Source organism: Clytia hemisphaerica, unplaced genomic scaffold (assembly GCF_902728285.1).
Source record: "Clytia hemisphaerica strain Z4C2 unplaced genomic scaffold, Clytia hemisphaerica genome assembly, whole genome shotgun sequence".
Classification (NCBI taxonomy): Eukaryota; Metazoa; Cnidaria; class Hydrozoa; order Leptothecata; family Clytiidae; genus Clytia; species Clytia hemisphaerica.
The window spans coordinates 57,702-78,132 of record NW_027104165.1 but is presented as its reverse complement, the minus strand read 5'-3'; the positions used below and the strand labels follow the sequence as shown (position 1 = coordinate 78,132).

The following is a 20,431-nucleotide window of genomic DNA, read 5'->3' as shown; positions in this document are numbered from 1 at the left end:
AGACTAAAAAAGAGAAAACCAAGGAAAATTTTGTGAATTTTACGACCCACACGAAGCATCTATAAAAGGTTATCTCTTATTGACAAGCATGACAAAACGAAGTGCTGATTTCCGCAGTATATGCAGTAAAGATAAATATCTTTGTCTCAATAACCCAGCTATCCAAGATTTCAGTGACAAATTCATTTGCTTGGAAGAACATCGCATATGCATGAGGAAATGTAATTTGGGCAAGCGAAGCATGTTGCCACCATCTATGTATAAGAATATGGCTGAATATTCAGAACAGCAATCTTTGGATGAAGTTTTGCTAGATAAACTTCTAATGGACAATGATGTGACCAGGCCAAATAGCCGGAATACGTTTTTGAAGCAGATTTATAAGAGAATGCCCAAAAAGCTACTGATTGATCTGTTGATGAATAAGATGCGTCAAATACAGGCTTGATGGTGTCAGGAATGCTGAACGTCAAAAAAACAATATTTATATTCAACTAAAACAAGATTAGGTAGCAAAAAGATCCATCGAAAGACGTATGCGTTATGAATTTCCGAGAAGAAACTTTATTAGCCAGAAAGACTAAATTTTAAGACACTTTCTAAATATGTAAAACATGAAAGCTGAATACACGCTTTTTAAATAAGAATGTCAGGGTGAAAATTGGCTAAATCGTAAGAATACCCTAAGAATACCTCCAGGGTGAGTTTCACAGATTTTGATAAGAATATAGTTATTCTCTATTTGATAGAAAAATGTAACTGGGTTTATGTTCGACGTATATTGAAACTTCAAGGTAGAAATATAATTTCAGCTTCAGATGTGCGCTAAATAACATGAAACTCTCAAATAGGTTCTTATGTTTGTATAAAGGTCAAGTTAGAATAAGTAAGAATACAATAATAATATTTCACCCTCAGTTTTGGCAATTTCTTAAGAGTAACTGACCCTCAGCTAAGATACACTATTCTCATAAAAAAGCGTGCAGCGTTCTTCATGCGTCTTCATGCCAGCTTTCAATGCCAGTTTATCTCATTTTTAACTTTCAGTTCCAGAGTACCTTTAGGGTGTCCCCTTTAGGTCCTAACTTTGAACTGGTTGATAACTCTGTAACTAATATATAGCTAGATAGCTACCATTGGAAAGAGCATGAAATTTTGAGAAAAATACGCTGGATTTGAGGCACCCCCTTGTGAATTCTTTTCAAAGACTGTAAAGCTCTGGGAATGGAAGGGTTATTTAAAAGTGTGGCTTTTGCATAGAGAAGTTTGCTTTATTGGAAGAACCCACCCCAAGTCGAACTAATCCTTTTCTTTGAAATGTTTATCATCTTTTTCTCAATTTCCTGTTCAATTTTCAAAGTTCAGAAATGACTAACCTAAAAAAGTGTACAACTTGAAATATATTTTGTTTTAATGGGGTGGCTTCTACTACATGATGAGTTCTGTTCTAAAACATAACCTTGGTTCTATATAGCAAAAATACACCTTTTCGACCGTAGTCGAATGGTCAGGCGCGTGCCACTTTATTATTTAAATTACCACTCTAAACTCGATCCAATCCTTTTTTTACACTTCTTTATATTGCCTTTAGGCGCGAAAAAAAGTCTTGGACGGTTTTAGGTTTGTAAAGCGGACAAAAAAATGCCCGCGTGGCAATTGGCGGCTACGATCGAAAATGTGTATATTCTCACTTAAGGTGACGTAAAACTGCTTGATACAGTAGTTAACATTTATTCAGTTGGGCCGGAGTATTTTACGATATCGGATACAATTTGTTTTCCTCTTTTCCAAATAGTATTTTATTTCAAATTATAAAGTGCAATATAAATTCTATTACAACTTATTTCTGATAGCTTAAATATAGCTCTCAGGCGAAATAAATGTATACATTTGTTGGTTAAATAGATTTAAAGAGATAATTTTTATCAAAAACTTGAAGCAAATATTATGCAGATACCACGAACAAAAAAAAAAGAAAAGTTGGTTCTTACTTTATAGTTTATACAGCGAAAAGAAAATTACAATAGCACACCCCTGAATCAGTGTCCTTTTTCTATAGCCGAAAAAAGCAGCCGAACCCTAACCCCGATAAAAGTACTATTACTCAAGATAAACCCAGCAGTTTGCTTCAAAAACGCTATAGAGGTTTTTCACATTTCGTTAAGTATTTCGTGATTTTCACCATTATGGAGTAAAACGTTCAATTTGCATAACGGATCGCCTCTATGAAATCGAATGTTTTATCCCATAATGGCGGAAATTACGTAACGCAAGACCTCTATTGAAAATACAACTTGACATATGTAATGATTAATATAAAAAGAACCACGCGAAGACTTATTTACTAGTTCTTGATTACCCCAAAGAGATTCTTTTACTTCACCGGATCACTGAGGCAGGGGTGCGAGTGAAGTACTTATTTATCTCTAAATGATTAATCTACTTACAATACTAGCATAAATCTACAATAAAAGATCATCTGAGCTTAAAGAAATAGTGAATTAACTTCATTATCAAATAAACAAAATTACGTCAATCTTATTCCATTGCAAGATTTTCAAATCCTTTCTCATCAACAGCTCCAACATTTAATGTTTTCTTTGACATTGCTTTACGCGACGGCCAAAATTTCTTCTTAAGGTGCACTATACCACTGAGGAGTACGACGACAGCCAATACAACGAGAATAGAGATACCCTCTGGTTTTGCTAAGAATCCATTTTGTTGATTTGATTGTCCTATAACAAAGATTAATAAGATTTTTTTGACGTTTTCTTAAATGAGCTTCATGTTTTTGGAAATATCCAGCAATTTTCTTTAAAGTAGATTTCAAATACCACAGGAAGAAATTCACCATGACATTTTATAGTGACTTTACGGTGAAGAACTGCAGTCTTTCAACGATTCACACGGCGAAATTTCACTTTTCACCGAATATTATTGAAAGATTGCAGCTTTTCACTGTGTATTCACTAAAAAGTCACAGTTAAATTATTCGATTTTTTTTCTGTGCTAGACTAGTAGAAGAGGAAATGGCTTTAGAAAAAGCTGGTTTGTAAATATACCTTATCAGCCCTTTTTACGCCGGCCCTAATTTTAACGCCGGCCCCTTTTACGCCAGCCCTTATTACCCCAAAGCTCGATGTTGTTCATTTTTACCTCGGCTGTAGTTAAATTCAGACATCTTACTCCGGCCCTTATTACGCCGCGAGCCCAAAAATAACGCCAATAAGGACCGGCCTGGTAGCCCATATAGCCGCCCAATCTATCCTTAACACATTGATGGCCACTGGCATCGTAAAAGATCGGCTGATATTTTCGGTCCTGTACCGGTAGGTAGGTCCTGTTTTTTTACCCCGCCTGAATAAAAAACTTTATCGAAAACGAGAAATGTTTCTTTGTTGGGGCGTGTACGCGCGTTTGAAATCAGAAAATATTTTAAATTTAAAGTGACGGAGTGATGGCACTTAATGGGTTAAGAGCTTGTCTTTTAATTCTAGTCTCGGGGTCTATCTATATAAGTTCTCACCTGGTTCTTTCGGGGATCTTTCAATAAGGAAAAGAGGTTGCGATGAAACAGTGGTTTTCTGTAAAACTTCATCATCTACATCCACATCTCTTCGTTTTCTGTTAGAAGTTTGATCACATCTTTTGCATTGTTCAGACAAATTCCAAAATGGTTCGTTTTTGCAGATCAAAACCTCACACACGATGACCACAGAATTTGATTCTCCGAAATATCGGAAAGCTAACAGCTCCCATGAGAAATAGTGAAGCTCGTTACTTGGGGATGTGATGAAGGTTGTTTCTTCGTTTGGATCAACACATCTACAGTTGATAATAAAAATATAGTAAGCCTAATCTAATTTAACTCGTGCTTGATAACAGAAAGATAGATAGAAGGGTACAAACGGATGATTCGCCTGGATGTCACTTCGAGCTTTGATAGACTAGGTAAAGCTGATAAGTTGCCTTTAAGTATTCACGGCATTTATTATTTTTACTCTGGCCAGCCAGACTGTAGAGCAGTCTGGTAGAATTAAGTTGATTTTGGAAAGTAAACAATAGATTGTGCAATATTTTATTTTCATGATAGAATATTGTAAATCTCTTTTGTTTACGCTGGTTTTTCTCTCAGAATCTAATGTTCAAGTCCAAGCAGCTTTTTGTCCTTTTTGTTATTTGGAAGTTTTGGTGAAAATGGCGATCTTGCCATTAGCTACTAGTCTATTCCACTGAACTCAGCGTCATCAAAAATAATTAGTAAGCTAAGTTCAGCTAGAAGGGGTACGAGCCAGAAGTATACTCTTGTCTAGGGCATGAACTGGTTTACAGTAAGGTTACCACTTGTTTATTGCCTTTGTGGGTGGCCAGTTGGTTGAGAAGTCTCGATAAAAAGAATGATTTGTTCCACGTCATGGCATTCTAAACGCCATGGTTCTCGTGGTTTGCCTATTTTGAAAAACTATGGTATCCAAGTCCCAAGTCCGCCATTTATAATTACTTTTCTTACATACTTTTATGGTTTTACTTTTACGACCGTAATGAAGGATGACCCGAAGGCTCCCTTTTCGACGATTTTTCAACAAGCTTTGTGAAAATGAGTTTCGAGTTTCTTATAGCAAAGATTTATTATACACTGGATAAACGACTCATAAAACGACGGAGAGCGATCATTGTATTTTCATTGTTTTAGAAAACAATTGATGTTCTAGCTTTGTCCGCAAAGTACAACTGTCATGGCGGCTCGAAGATGTCTGATTTTTGAAAATGTTTATCAGTTTTATTTTCATAAAGTTCTCTAGCTCTTTCTTTTTGTACATTTGCAGAAAAATTTTTTTGAAAGTAAGGCTAGTATTCCAAGCTGGATACATTTGTGAAATCTAATGTGAGAAAAACATCATTAGACAAGAAATTCAGACAAAATGCTCATAGTGACACGAAATTTTCAATTGGAAATATCTTTCCAAGACTGTCCCCGGAAGAGCTGAAATTAACATACATAAGACTTGATGAGTGTCTTGGCTCCACTGTGTTATGAAAACTCTTTGGAGGCACGTGGTGGCAAGGTGTTTTTTTTAGGTTGAAGTTTAAAAATTTCCGGTGTCAATATTAAATTTCTTATACACAACACGTCTTTTGCATCTTTCTCACAGCTTGAAACGCCATAACGACTTATAATTAGCAATTAAGTGGAAGAATCTGACTCACAGGAAACTTTTAAGTCTCTTTTGGGAATTGGATGAGTGATTTTCGATAAGAAATGCAATAAAAATGCTTCGAAAAATCATTTAATGAGGGAAGGAGAGTGCACAATAATATCTTTACTGCGGACATAGCGTGTACTACGAGAAATCGGCAAAAATCTGTTACTTGTATATCCAGTGTATAATAAATCCTTGCTTATAGGTTGACTCTTTGAATAAGGGTGAAGTATCTACATATCCGTCCTTACGGTCAGTAACTTCTCTGAAGACGCATTTCCAAAATAAAATAAAATTATACCTATTTGAAATAAGGTTGTATCTGCCACTTCCGTCCGGTTTTGTAGCATAACAGTTCTGTGGTGAAGCTTTAACTTGATTCGGAGCATTCTCAAGGTTTAGCACAAATTTTAATCGATCGCCAACATTAGCAAGCTGAACCTCATTCCCTTCGTTGTTAGCATCCATAATTTTTAAATTAAATTTAAAGTCGGATGTTCCATCTGAGGAATAAATTGATATTTTAAATGTTTGATGCGAGTTTGTTTCCCAGCTGGCACACAACCTTCTTTTAACATTCGTCTAACGTCCAGAACATCCATTTAACGTTAAATAAACGTTGAAATAAGTGCCAGCTGGGTTAGAATAATTTTTTTTTGTCAACTACAGCATTCTATAAAAATAATTAGATGTGCAATAAAGAAATTTTGTTGACTGCATAAATACATTTACTTACTTATATCAGGGTTACTTTCAATGACATCCTGAACATTGATTTCCAATTTCTGAACAACTTTTCGATCCAAAAAACATTTGACCTTGTACGAAGAACTAATATATCTGTAAACAACACTTGAATGATCTTTAGATCCATAATTAACCATAAGAGTTTTTTCAAATGCTATACTGTCTCCCACGTGATATGCTTCAACTCCACAACTAGTATAGTTGGTCCACATCCATATTCTACCATTACTGAGATGATCTGATGACGTTTTATTTATTGTACCGCAATCATTGGATCCCGAAAAACGAATGGTGTAGGGGAGATTCTTTGATTGTAATCCAGATAAGCTAAATCCTGCTTTGAATCCATACGATTGACATTCAAGTTCCAGCATTTGCTCTGAAAAAGAAATAACAAAGCTTTCATAATAAGATTAATTCAAATGACATGAACTAAAAATCGTTTAAACTTTTTTATCTAAACTTTCAAATTCTCCACCTACCATTACAGCTGATAGGTACGATTTCTTCAATAATATCACTCAAATGGCTTGCATCAGAAACGTTGAACACATTCAATGAGTTTCCAGCAATGATGTTTAATTCTTCTTCACCAACACCAGAACCAACACCAACTGCTAAGACTTTGACACCTGATTCCCTGAGTGCATTTGATTCAGAAATAAGTTGACTTCGACCACTGCTACGCCCATCAGTAAGGACAATAAGAACCTAAACATGGGGAGAAGTTTTAAAAATTAGCAATGACCCAGTAAAAAATATCATTATTTTTTAGGATTTGGAAATTTTCACGGCGCAAAGAATTTCGCTCAAAATCTCCCACTTGCTGATTATTTTGAAAAACAATAGTAAAAAATTTACGGTAACGACAATTGATTTCCCGGTTTAGTTCTCTTGTATTTTTATTTTCGTTTGCCGTGAAGTTTGATGTTGTTTTGAAAATTCCATTTTCACGTGCAGAGCAATTTGTGGTTTGTAGCAGTCTTGTTTTGCGGTTAAAGAATATATTGTGATTTCTGTGGTTCTCTTTCTTTTAATATCAATATAAAATGGTTGAAAGAATGAACATGTCGTTTTGGAAAAAACGAGAAGATGACTTGAAAAGTTTTGAAATCAAATGGTACAGACAGAACGTGAACAGGTCAAAAGATATCGACTATTCAATGGGAGGTAAATTGGACAATTCTCTTGAAAAGATTATTGGAAATCACCTTTTGATTGCAGGGCCCCTTGTCGACTGTTACTTCAAAGAAATTGGCAGGATGTTTTACGACCGACTCAGAAGAGGTCACTTGACTGGCATGGTAGAGCCTTCATTTTCTTTGTTTATACCAAGTCCTATATTCAACTACATCAGCTCAATCATTGTTGGATATGGTGGGGAAATTCATGTAATGAAAAAATCTGATAAAGTTTTCTTTTGCATTGATACATTAGAAACAGCGAAAAAACTGTTCCATACCACTAGATTCAGTGGTAGCTATTACTTGACAAAGGTGATCGATAAAAAACAATTAAATATGGAGACCAACGAGACTGAGCATGTATTTGATGGAACCGCCAAAGTCGTTGTATCATTATACACTCCAATGAGGTTCATTTATAACTCTAAAACAGAAAAACTTTCAATATCCATTTTTATACAGAGGTATGATGCAAACAACATACCTGTTGACAAAGCCTTACAGACTTTAATGAACCAAGAAGAGGAAGATTTTGATAAGGAGAACAGTAACCTGGATATAATGGACCAAGGAAAAAGTGAAGAGGAAGTTGAAAATGAATGAATATAGCATAGCCCAACATTGATTTATAAGCAATTATATACTGTACTGAAATCGAACCAAAATCTTGCGCCGTGTACTGAGTTTAATAGATAGTAGCAGCAGTAGCAGTAAAGTAGTATTGCTTAGCAGACATATCAAAAAGAAGATGCTTAGTGCGTCTTTATCACTTATGGTTTGCGGAAAGTAAATATGTAATGGTACAGTATATACTATTTATGGAGATATGAATACCACGGTGGCTCCTTACTGCCACTTTGAAAACGCGTTTACTTTTTGCGAGTTGTCGTCGGCATTGAAATTTTTATTTTTGCAAAACGTTTTTTCTAGAATGTTTTTTGTGTTTTTCTGAAAATTAGAAAAAATGGTAACCGCCGTAAAATGTACTTACGTTCACTTTGTCTGTTCGATCACCATTTTCAGTGTTAAACATTTCTAAGTTGCTCATCTTCAAAGCTGCATAAGTGTTTGTACCTCCTCCTGAAACGTGAATCAAAATTTTGGCTGATCAAACCATTTAGGGTAATCGCTTTCACAATTCTGTACAAGCCCAGCTAGCACACAACGTTGTTTCAACGTTCATCTAACGTTATATGAACGTTGTGAACGTTAGATAAACGTTGAAACAACGTTGTGTGCCAGCTGGGAGGGGTACCGTCTACCCAATCAAGTTGGCTTTTCTAATTCAATATCAATTATCATGGAGTTACTTTTAAATCAGAATATTTACCTCGTCCATTGATGGTTGAAATGTAGTCAAGAAATGCACTTTGATCGGAGCCAGCGTCATCGTTGAATTTGAAATGTAAAACAGCATCAGTGCCATAGGTGATCAAAGATACTCGTGTACGGGCCGTTGCAATTGTGAAATATTGAGTGATATTTCTAACAAAGTCGATTGATTTACGAAATTCATCGAAGCTTATTGAACCGGACTCATCAATAACAAAACCCAAATCTAAATCACAAGCACTCGCGTTTGACGCTGGTGTCGTTCTTATTGTCGTTACCGAAGAAGAAGATGACGTCATTGTTGATGTAGAAGGACTGATACTTGAAGAATGGAGTGTTGCTGAACTATGATTGCTTGTTGTTACCGAAGAAGAAGATGACGTCATTGTTGATGTAGAAGGACTGATACTTGAAGAATGGAGTGTTGCTGAACTATGATTGCTTGTTATTACCGAAGAAGAAGATGACGTCATTGTTGATGTAGAAGGACTGATACTTGAAGAATGGAGTGTTGCTGAACTATGATTGCTTGTTATTACCGAAGAAGAAGATGACGTCATTGTTGATGTAGAAGGACTGATACTTGAAGAATGGAGTGTTGCTGAATGATTGCTTGTCGTTACTGAAGAAGAAGATGACGTCATTGTTGATGTAGAAGGACTGATACTTGAAGAATGGAGTGTTGCTGAACTATGATTGCTTGTTGTTACCGAAGAAGAAGATGACGCCATTGTTGATGTAGAAGGACTGATACTTGAAGAATGGAGTGTTGCTGAATGATTGCTTGTCGTTACTGAAGAAGAAGATGACGTCATTGTTGATGTAGAAGGACTGATACTTGAAGAATGGAGTGTTGCTGAGCTATGATTGCTTGTCGTTACTGAAGAAGAAGATGACGTCATTGTTGATGTAGAAGGACTGATACTTGAAGAATGGAGTTTTGCTGAACTATGATTGCTTGTTGTTACCGAAGAAGAAGATGACGCCATTGTTGATGTAGAAGGACTGATACTTGAAGAATGGAGTGTTGCTGAATGATTGCTTGTCGTTACTGAAGAAGAAGATGACGTCATTGTTGATGTAGAAGGACTGATACTTGAAGAATGGAGTGTTGCTGAACTATGATTGCTTGTCGTTACTGAAGAAGAAGATGACGTCATTGTTGATGTAGAAGGACTGATACTTGAAGAATGGAGTGTTGCTGAACTATGATTGCTTGTTGTTACCGAAGAAGAAGATGACGTCATTGTTGGTGTAGAAGGAATGATACTTAAAGAACGGAGTGTTGCTGAACTATGATTGCTTGTTATTACCGAAGAAGAAGATGACGTCATTGTTGATGTAGAAGGACTGATACTTGAAGAATAGAGTGTTGCTGAACTATCCTTGTCGGCTGTCGATTGATGTATTGCAGAGCTTGTTTTTAAAGAGAATTCCATTGTTGATTTGGACGGTTTGAACACAGTGGAAGTTGGTAAAGATGTCTGATACGATAATGACAATGATGTTGATGGAAATATGGTCGATTGTGATGCTGTAGTGAAAATAGAGTTGATTTGACGAATTAAGTATTGTCAATACATACCCAATTTGTGCGTTTCAGTCTGCAGTTCTTGATTGTATTTGTTTAGGAATACCTTTATACATTTAACCTAAGAAAGTATTTGTATTTATGAACACCTTTCTGTATTAGTCTAAGATTAGAAAGAAACTAGACTGTTAACGTCCTAGCAAAAGCCAGTTAAAGGTTTTGTTTGCGCATCGAAAACCCTTAGAATACTAAAGGATATAGGTTAAAGTAAGATCAAAGCAAAAAGAGAACTCCTTCAAAACTTCAAAGCATTTCTCTTTTAGTTTTTTGACATCATTTTGGGCTAAAATGACACCATCATTGAAAGACTAAATGATTTTTCCTTGAGATAAAGGAAGCAGTAGCGTGATTGCTTGACCTACACTGGGAGGCAAAATTGAAAAATTTGGTAATTCTGCGCCCTCTTGAAACAATTTCTCCTTTTTAAGGACTAAAAACTGATATTTGTGAGATAAAAAAAAGAATCGGGGTGCCAAACTACCCTTTGTTACCCCTTCCTTTTTTGCCCCCTAAAAACGATCATCAGAACACTGGCCTCTACCCCCTGTTAACGCTACTGAAAAGCTACTGAAAAGAAATCAGTCTGCGATGCGCAAGTGGTGTAAGTGGTGTAGTCTGCGTTATTCTGTAAAAGTATTCAATAAAAAAAAGAAAAAAGGGTGGATTCCATACACAATAACAAAATGATCCAATCAAAATGATAGAGAGTGCTCTTCGTCGGAGACACCCCGATTAAGACGGTCGCTTCTAGGTTCACGTTCGCTAGGTTCACTACAGTTAGTGAACCAAGTGCACGTGAACCTAGAAGCAACCGTCTTAATCGCGTTGGCGGTTTTATTCACATGTGGCACAATGAATTGGTTAACATAACGGCTAATCTATCTGCAATCGTTAGCAAAGATGTTGAGAAGAAACCAATTCTTCAAAAAAGGGTTCGATCATGACTCTGAACTCCGCGCTGATTTTACAATAAGAGGATTTTGGCAAAGGCAACAGAAGGCATTTCTTGACGTGAGGGTTTTTTCTCCTTCAGCCAGAAGTTACCAAAACCAAAATCTTGCTAGAGTAATGAAGCAAATGCAGAAAGAGCAGAAAAGAAAGTATGTAAATCGCATACTCGATCGAGAAAACAGTACTTTTACACCACTCGTTTTTTCTGCCAACGGTGGAATGAGCACAGAAACTAAGCGATTTTGCGCCCGTTTAAGCGAACTTCTTTGTGAGAAAAATAAATCTTCATTTTCGGAAGCATATTTTTATGTAAAAAGAAAAATTTCTTTTAGTCTGATTCAGTCAGCTGTGGTGTGTTCCAGGCTCGAGGTCCTGGAGGCACCGGAGACACTCGCCTTTCACTAACACCACTGCAGACGCAGAAGTCACAAATTTCATTTGTAATATTTGATTAAAGTTTTCAACTTAGTTTTTTTTATTACTATATTTTATTAGACACGTATTTTTCAATACGTATTTTTGGACATTTTTTTGAGTTTTGCACATTGGTCTTTGCAGGGTTTCAGCTTCATGTTTGCCTTTTTTTCCCGCTTGGTCATTGCTCACTGTTTTTCAGATTTTTCATCAAAAAATATATTTGATTTCTATTATATGTATATCCAAATAAATTTGTGATTTATCTATAAAAAAAAAATGGAAAGGCCTCACTGACGCATACTTTATACACAAATACAATCAAGAATTTCAGATAAATAAATGATAAATTGAAAGCGCCAACAGGCAAAATATCATGACTTAGGATTGATTGACACAAAAACAAATCGTTTTCCTTACTGCAATTTTGTTCATCTGAACCATCAAAGCAGTCGTAGTAACCATCACAAATCGAAGCTTTTGAGATACATTTTGACTCATCAGAACATATGAAAGACGTCATCGTATCGCTGCAGTTAAGTCCGGCCTTTGCAGTTTGTATACACCTTTATAAGATATTTGGGAATCATGTGTAAATAAAAAAAAATATGAAATCAAACATTTTCTTCGTCAATTGGGAATCTCAGAAAAAAAATTTACCCCTTAGTGGAGGGAATTTTAGTCCAGAGGGTACCCCTAAAAAAACCAGATCTTGAAATTTCGTTACAAATCCAGCGGATAATAATCAATAATCCAAGGGGGTATCTCAAAAACAGGCCAAAAAATCAAGGAGATTGGACTTTCCCAAAATGACCTCAAAATAGGGGCTAAAATTATCAGAATATGATGATGAATTGGATTTTCGGAATTTAATTTCTACTGTTCTTTTTAAAGTATCAGTAAAAAATACTTAACCCTTAGACGGCAGATAAACGTATATATACGGTCTAAAAAAGGCTTTTTACCCCAGGGGGAGGCACTTAGGCAAAATTAGGGAGACGTACCGCTGGTCAGGGTCCCTTTTTTAGGCTCTGAAGATATCTGACAGGTTACCAAATTTACTAATCATCAAGATGTGTATCTGAGATTTTGATTATTTTGGACACTTTTCAGGGCGAAAATGGGAAATAATTTCAATTTTTCGTTCTGACAGGGTCCCAATTTTGCCAAAAATTCATATCTGACAGGGTCCACTTTTCAAACTCCAGCAGCACGTCCCCGTCAGCCGTCAAGGTCAGTGCCCCCGGGTTTTTACCGGTCCTTAATCGAATGGTCATATAGCTCAAAACCACTGCGTTTTCGGCCAAAATTCTTTCGTTGTTTTAGAAAACTGAGGCCGAGAGTCTTCAACGGTGCCAAAACATTTGTCTAGAACCAATTTTTAGAGCCACAATCACCATTTGAAGTTTGATTTTTATGAAGAAAAAATAATTGCTATGTTGAAAAATCAGTGTGCCATTCAAGGGTTAAGGGAAATTTTTGAAATCTCAAAACTGCTTCAAACTGCTCAGAATGCTAGAGGGGCATGTTAGAAAGTGATTCCAACGATTTTTGAGGTGTTTTTTATTTTACTAAATGGCTCTTAAACCCTTAGACGGCAGATAACGTATTATACGGTCTGAAAATGGCTTTTTACCGGCCCTCCAATGAACTGAAGGATTAATGTTCGAGTGTGTTTCAGTTAAAGATTATATATATTCCCCTATTTCACTACCGTGCATATATATGTGCATCTATACCTTACCTATATCCATCAGTTAGTGTTTTATTGATGGGACAACTGCAATGAACGAGATTGTTTGATGGCATACAAATATCTGTACATCTTGTTATGTCTTTGTGGCATAATGTTCTTGTGCCTTAATTGAAATAAAATTGAAATAATAGAAAATCTTTGTGATGGTGCACTCAAAATTAATTTCCAAACGTGTCATTAAAATATAGAGCTTATTCAATCGAAGATCAAAGTCGAAGAACTATAAGTATTAAATTATAAATTATAAACCAAAGCAGGAAGATGTATTGATTTGTGCGATCTGAGAATCCAAGATTAACCCTTTCACTCCCAGGAACCCGTCTGACGGGTGCTTCCGGGTCCCAACTTTGACAGGCTGTATCTCCGGAACTAAGACATTTCCGGAACTCTCGTAGCCACCATTGGAAAGAACATAAACTTTTGAGGAAAATAGGCTGGTTTCGGGGAAACGTTTGAATTTCTTTTTTCAAAAAGTGCAAAGCTCCGGGAGTGAAAGGGTAATTAAAAGTTTATGACAGAACATACAGTTTTGTTTTGATTTTGAAAAAATTCGGATTCCCTTAGGGTATCTATTCAAGCCACCATCCAACAATTCTTGATGTCCGTTCCCTTTCTTTTCTACACGCATTAGAGATTTCGTTACCAAGTCCGTAAAATAAATGTAATTGTTGTAAAGGCTGATAGCAAGAATGTAAAGGTTGTCCGCTTGCAAGATGATTTTCCGGTTGTTTCCATCTAAGTCTGAAGATTCAATTCTGAAATAAGCGGATGCAAATTATTTAATAGAAATCATCACACTTGAACCCAACACTAAAAATAGCTGAATCATTGAAGATTCTCTTCTGGAAGAAAATATAACAGTTTTACATTGGTTTGGTCTTTCTAGATACATTATTGCTAAAGTCTCCAAAGAATCATTGAGCATCGTTAGTTTAGGACTTGCGTGTGATAGGACTGATGAAGTAAAAACCCGAAGAAGAAAAACCCTAGAAGCGAATCTTCTAGGTAGGATTTGAAGCCGCTAAATCCTACCAAAGTTACGCAGCCTAGCGCGGACCCGGGGGGGGGGTTTCTCTCAAAGGGTCACGATTTGCAGAAATTACGACCATAATTTGGTGAAAATCAAACCAAAATTCGGAAAAAATCTACCAAAATTTAGGAAAAAGTTTCTCAAAGGGTCCCAAAATCATCAAAATTTTGTCTCTCAAAGGATCAATTTTCGATTTTCGGCTCGGACATACCCGTCACCTTGCAAACCTAGTACCCCCGCCGCCTGGTTTTCACACAAATGCTAGATTGAAAGTAAAATTAACCACTAGATTTTGAAAAAAGTATCACTCGAAAACAAAGAAATCGCTAAATTCAATCCGTCGTCGAAAATGCGCATATTTTAAGGCTTCATTTTTTCTTTCCTGGGAAAGTTTAGAGGATTATTTCCAGCCCTTCGGGCTTTTACTTAATTGGATAGGACCGATGAAAAAAATAGTTTTCGGATAAAAGCCGGTAAGAAAGAATGGTAAAACCAGGGATATGTTATAGCGGAGCTGGATAACGCACATTTGAAAAAGCCTTGTTCTATCTCTGTCCCTGACATTAAAATTTGATATGAAATTAAACTTTTTTAATTACAAATTCGTGAAATTTGGATTTCTTTTTAGCCAATGATTCTGCTGCTGCATTTATTGTTCACGATTAAAAACTATTAATTATCAAGAGGGTCTGTAAAACATTGGTGAATGACAATTTAAAAAAATGAAAAACATTGTTTTAATTAGTAAAGTTATAAGAAATTTCTTCTGTAAGATTATAAATAGCTCTTTTTCATTTGAAATACCGCGCTACTCCGTGGGGTGCCTCACTTTCAAGTCAATTGAAACAATATTTGTCAAAATAATTACATCCGAAATTTTTAAAGAGAAATCATGAAAGCTTCTCAAATTCATAACACCCGCTGATAAAATTAGATTTCATTTACAAAGAAGCTTTTGGGTATATTTTGATGAAAAGTGGGAACATCATAGCAAAATATATGCAAACGTACTGCATGAATACTTTGTCTGCTTCATTTTTCTTATAAAAACAGAATACTCTAGGCGACAGAGATGGATTTCTATTATGAACAGTTTACAATAGAAAAGACAAAGGAGCAATCCGTTAAGGAATTCTCGTCCTTCATCCAGCTCCGCTATAACATATCCCTGGCAAAATCCAGATAGCACACAATATTGTTTCAAATATAACGTGGTGTCCCAGCTGGGAAAGTACCGATTCGGCCTAGTGTCTGCCCAAAATAATTGATTCTCATCTTTGTCTACAGCAAGTCCATTTGGCCAACCCACAGTCTCAATAATAATTTTTGGGTTCAATCCATCCATGGTTGCATGTTTAATGGAAGATTTGGTTCCCTGCCAAACACGCCAATACATGTATCCTAAAATAATATTAGAACTTTTCGTGTTTATATTTTTGTGATTATTGTTTCACAGGATCAAATTTCATTAAATTCATCAAGATTGATTTACTTCACAGGATCAGAATAAATTTTTCTAAATTTGGTGAAGTATTCTGCCGACTATTGAATTTCACGAATTAAGATGTCTTTCACATAAATTACCTTCGTAAGCTTTTTTTTGCACCCAGGTATTGGAGGATACTACAATCCGTGCCATAATATATTTGCACTTTTGGCTAATTTACCATTTTTCGAAAATTGAAGTTCGAGCGAGAATGTCAATTATAGGCCTTCAACTTGATTTCATCGATTATTTCGATCTGGGAGGGATTTATTGGTTTCTAGGCTATATTTCAAGCGCTACTGGACCATTTTTGAACTTTTTGATCCTCAGTCTTAAGTCTCATGTTAAAACTCAGTGTTAAAACTCTACCCTTCCAACCTACTTTAGAGCACTTACAAATCGATTGTGGTTTCAAAACACCCCGGTGAATTTCCCCTTTGTGCCAAGTATTTTGTCACTGATTATAGGCAAAAATTGATGCTGAGTATGGGGAGTATTTGCAAACGGTAAGGATGAGTATTTTCCCTTTCCATAGTCTTTCTAGCGTAAGGGTACGAATGAAAACAAAAATGGTCAAAAGAATTATTCTACGGGTACAAATTTTTTGAAAATCGTCTTTTTCGCCAATTTGATCTCTCAAAGGGTTACTTTTTTCAATTTTTCTATTCTCCCTGCGGCTTTTGGCATTATACAGGGTGTCCCATAAAGAATTAACCAGAACAATAGATGTAAACAATAGATTCTCTTGTTTAAAGGGGAATATTTACCGTCACATGGCATCAACACAATATCACGTGGCAGGTCTGCTTCTTCATGGAAAAGAACTTCTTTTGAATAGCCGTCTCGTGATAATCGATTAACTGTATTATCTCCAGCGTCTGTCCAATACAAGCGTTTGTTGACCCAGTCCCAAGCTAAACCATCACAATGAGTCACATCTGAAAACATTGTAAAAAGAAAGCCCTTTGTAATTACTCTTGCTTGAAAGCACCTTGTTTTCTTTTGGCGAAAAAAAAACAGTTAACAGTTAACACTCTCCGATTTATCATATTTTTCTAAAAATGTTGACCCATCCCTACTGTAGCTGTGGATCACACTGTTAAAGCCAGATTGTTGACATTATGTTTTTTCGAGGTCTTGTATAAAGATTGCAGTTGTTCAACCAATCATCAAAGCAAAAGATAGCGCGTGACGTAACTTAATTGTTCGTTTCAACATTAGCCTATTTCATAGGATTCGTGTATCTGCTACATGCTCTTTTCTATTCAATTTCCAGGGGGAATATGCACAAATCTGTGCAGATTTCCCTTCAATAAAAACGTTGACAAAAACTAAATTTTGTAATCATCCTAAATGACTTGGGAATTTAAGAACTCTTTTCTATTGCCGTTGTTTTTGTTAAATTTATATCTCAATTCGCAAAAGAGTGATTTATAATAAAAATTTCATTACTGTAGTCACGTAAAAAAAATCATGTACTGAAAACACGAACTATGAAATAGGCTATTTGCAATGTCTTCATTTTAATATAACATTTTAATGACTTATTGATAAAAAATTCTCGTGGTATATAGCTCGCTGGGCCTAAATGGCAAAACTTTGAAAATTGGGAGACAGAGAGGAACTAGATAGTACGTCTTACACTTTTTATATTGTAAATGCTTGCATAGACGGTAACATTACATGGGTAGAAATAAGGTAAGATTCAGTTTTAACTTTGAAAATACAGGCTAAGTTTGAAAAAAAACTTCTGAACTGGAAAGTGTCACATTGAATCTCCAGAATCTTTAGAAAAGTTAGTGTCTGTAGTTTTAAAAGCATAAGGTTTAGTATGGGACACTTTCCGGTTTAGAAGTCCAAAATTTCGTAATTTGACATGTGTGGCTAGCTTAAGCATTTCGTAATGAGAATTTGAGCTTTTTGTCGTTATTAAACCCCTGACATTTTTGACAAAAATATTGACAAAATCATAAAATATGATGCCTAAAAGGACAGAAACACCAAAAATATTTATCATACAGAACGTGATGCGGATAGTGTGGATGGATATAAAATAGCACCAGTCAGAAGGTTGTGAGGTCCTTAAGAGAGTACCCTGTTACCCTGGTGTTACCCCCCCTTTAACCAGGTGTTGCCCCTTGTTACCCAGGTGTTACCCCCTGTTACCCAGGTGTTACCCCCCTTTACCCAGGTGTTGGCCCCTGTTACCCAGGTGTTGCCCCCTGTTACCCAGGTGTTACCCCCTGTTACCCTGGTGTTACCCCCTGTTACCTCATGTTACCCCATGTTACCACTTTTAGTAACAACGCAATATTGTTTTTTCATTATTTGTATAATACTAAAGCCAAATTTTAACTTAAATGAAATAAATATTTCTAAATTCTGGCTGAACCATGAAGGTAATAAAGATAGATGGAGAGTCAATGCCTTTTGTTATATTCTGATTTATCAGCGGAAGCAAGGAGCTGTTTGGTTGCTTTGGGAATAAGTTGAATAATTTTGGGTATACTCGTGGGAATATTTAAGATGAATGACATTACATAAGACATAAATTAAGACATTACATTTTTAACAAGTATATTGAAATATAATAGCCTTGTCATGAAAAATTGAAAACTTCACATAATAAGCCCTAATAAGCACAATACTCCAAACTTCTAGGGGAAGCTACCCATAAAGCCATCGATAGATTTAAAAAGAATTACGTGTTACGATTAGGAACCTTGTATCGACCATTTTGTCAGAGTATGAAAACCGCTGCCCACTTAGACGTGAATATTTATAGGTAAGAAACTTTCAATGATAATGTGATGCAACTCTCAATGTTTACAAAATGCCAGACCAAAAATGTGTCCCTATGAAATTAATATACTCTTTTAGTCTCACATCAGTTGAAACTATTTCTATTGCATTTTAACAAGGATTTTAGACAAAATTAAGTTTTTCAAAATCAACCAAACAGTCTCTTTCTGTTCTTATAAAGTTATAAATTGATGTTTTTTGCTTCCAATGATGGTCCATCAAAGAAAAGCCGCTTTGAATAGATTTATAAAAGATTTCAACGACCATTTAGATCATTACTGAGACGTTTTCTCTCCATCTATATCTTTATTACCTTCATGGCCGAACCTAAAAAGTTTTATTTTTTCGAAATTTGAGACATTTAAAGTCTATTCACGATAAGTGTGCACTCTTTTTTCTTTTGCCTATAAATTTTGAAGGAATTCTTCAATCTTCATAAATTTGGTATCGTTGGAGAGATATTTGTGAGTGGAACAATTTAAAATCAAAAAATTCTACAAATGAAGATGAAAATGAAGAAGAAAAAAATGAAAATCTTATAGAAAAGCTCTATAACTATCATTTTTACTGAAGTGATTTCTTGATCATCGAACGTCATCACTGTGAAAAAATTTCTGAAAAAGCGAAATTTCAGAAAAGCATGTATGAACTTTTCAATTGGGGTATAATCTCAAAAAATGTAGTAAATAGCCGAACGTGCCAACCACACTGGGCTCAAATAAACTCGTCCCCAGGCCCCGAAAATCAAAATTTTGGAAAAATGAGCATACAATTAAACACACCCAAGGAACAAGTGTGCCAAATTTCAGCAAAATCTAACCATTTTCGACGTCTCCAGGCTGCCCCGAAAATCAAAGTTTTCAAAAGATGAAACAAACACCCCCAGATATTCACCCAAGGATCAAGCGTGTAAAATTTCAGCCAAATCCGACTATTTTTGAAGTCCCCAGGCTACCCCAAAGATAGACTAGCACCAAAGATTTAGGACATACTACATTGTCAGACTGTAGCTCAACTGAATTGAGAACAGGGGGTACTTTTTTCCTGAGGAGGGTACGAATTTCCTAGAAAATAAGTACCCCTAGGAGTACCTATCTCCTGGGAAATGTGTACTGGGGAGTACTTTTTTTCGGGGAGTACTTATTTCCTGTGACACCGGTCCTAATTTGCCTTTTTTGCCTAAATTAGTCCTAAATTTTTATAAGTCAAGATTGGGAAATCCATCGACCTTTATAAGAATCAAATCAATAACTCTTGATTGAAGGCAATATGCCTTTCGGTAATAAGTTCTTACAAAGTAAACAAAGGATGGCGAAAAATGCGAAAAAGATGAGCATATTTGTTTTTATTATAAGCATCTACTTTATAAGAATCAAATCAATAACTCTTGATTGAAGGCAATATATCTTTCGGTAATTAGTTATTAAAAAGTAAACAAAGGATAAAAAGATGAGCATATTTATTTTTATTATAAGCGTCTACTTTATAAAAATCAAATCAATAACTCTTGATTGAAGGCAATATATCTTTCGGTGATTAGTTGTTAAAAAGTAAACAAAGGATAAAAAGATGAGCATATTTATTTTTATTATAAGCGTCTACTTTATAAGAATCAAATCAATAACTCTTGATTGAAGGCAATATATCTTTCGGTAATTAGTTATTAGAAAGTAAACAAAGGATGGCAAAAAAGATTAGCATATTTATTTTTATTATAAGCATTTTCTTTATAAGAATCAAATCAATAACTCTTGATTGAAGGCAATATATCTTTCGGTAATTAGTTATTAGAAAGTAAACAAAGGATGGCGAAAAAGATGAGCATATTTATCTTTATTATAAGCATTTTCTTTACAAGAATCAAATCAATAACTCTTGATTGAAGGCAATATATCTTTCGGTAATTAGTTATTAGAAAGTAAACAAAGGATGGC

General features: G+C 35.5%; 1 protein-coding gene across 1 annotated transcript; it reads right to left on the bottom strand.

Annotated features, from left to right (window-relative positions):
* Positions 1–1,783: 1,783 nt before the first annotated feature.
* Positions 1,784–16,658, bottom strand: LOC136814145 (serine-rich adhesin for platelets-like). Its single transcript, XM_067070658.1, has 12 exons — positions 16,463–16,658; positions 15,445–15,610; positions 13,705–13,934; positions 13,168–13,282; positions 11,844–11,989; positions 8,466–10,001; positions 8,127–8,215; positions 6,434–6,662; positions 5,941–6,330; positions 5,506–5,707; positions 3,530–3,828; positions 1,784–2,738 (listed from the first exon to the last, which is right to left on the bottom strand). The coding sequence occupies exons 1-12, from the start codon at positions 16,641–16,643 to the stop codon at positions 2,539–2,541; spliced, it is 3,783 nt and encodes a 1,260-aa protein (XP_066926759.1). The 5' UTR covers positions 16,644–16,658; the 3' UTR covers positions 1,784–2,538.
* Between the last annotated feature and the right edge of the window lie 3,773 nt (positions 16,659–20,431).

What these genes read in the sequence shown, in the direction of transcription:
- LOC136814145 (XM_067070658.1), bottom strand. Translation starts at nt 16,643, where the DNA reads ATGTTTTCAGATGTGACTCATTGTGATGGTTTAGCTTGGGACTGGGTC. An exon ending in TGAAAGTAACCCTGATATAA is followed by an intron (nt 5,708 to 5,940) that starts GTAAGTAAATGT and finishes TTTATTCCTCAG; the next exon opens with ATGGAACATCCGACTTTAAA. An exon ending in AAGATCCCCGAAAGAACCAG is followed by an intron (nt 2,739 to 3,529) that starts GTGAGAACTTAT and finishes TCTTTGTTATAG; the next exon opens with GACAATCAAATCAACAAAAT.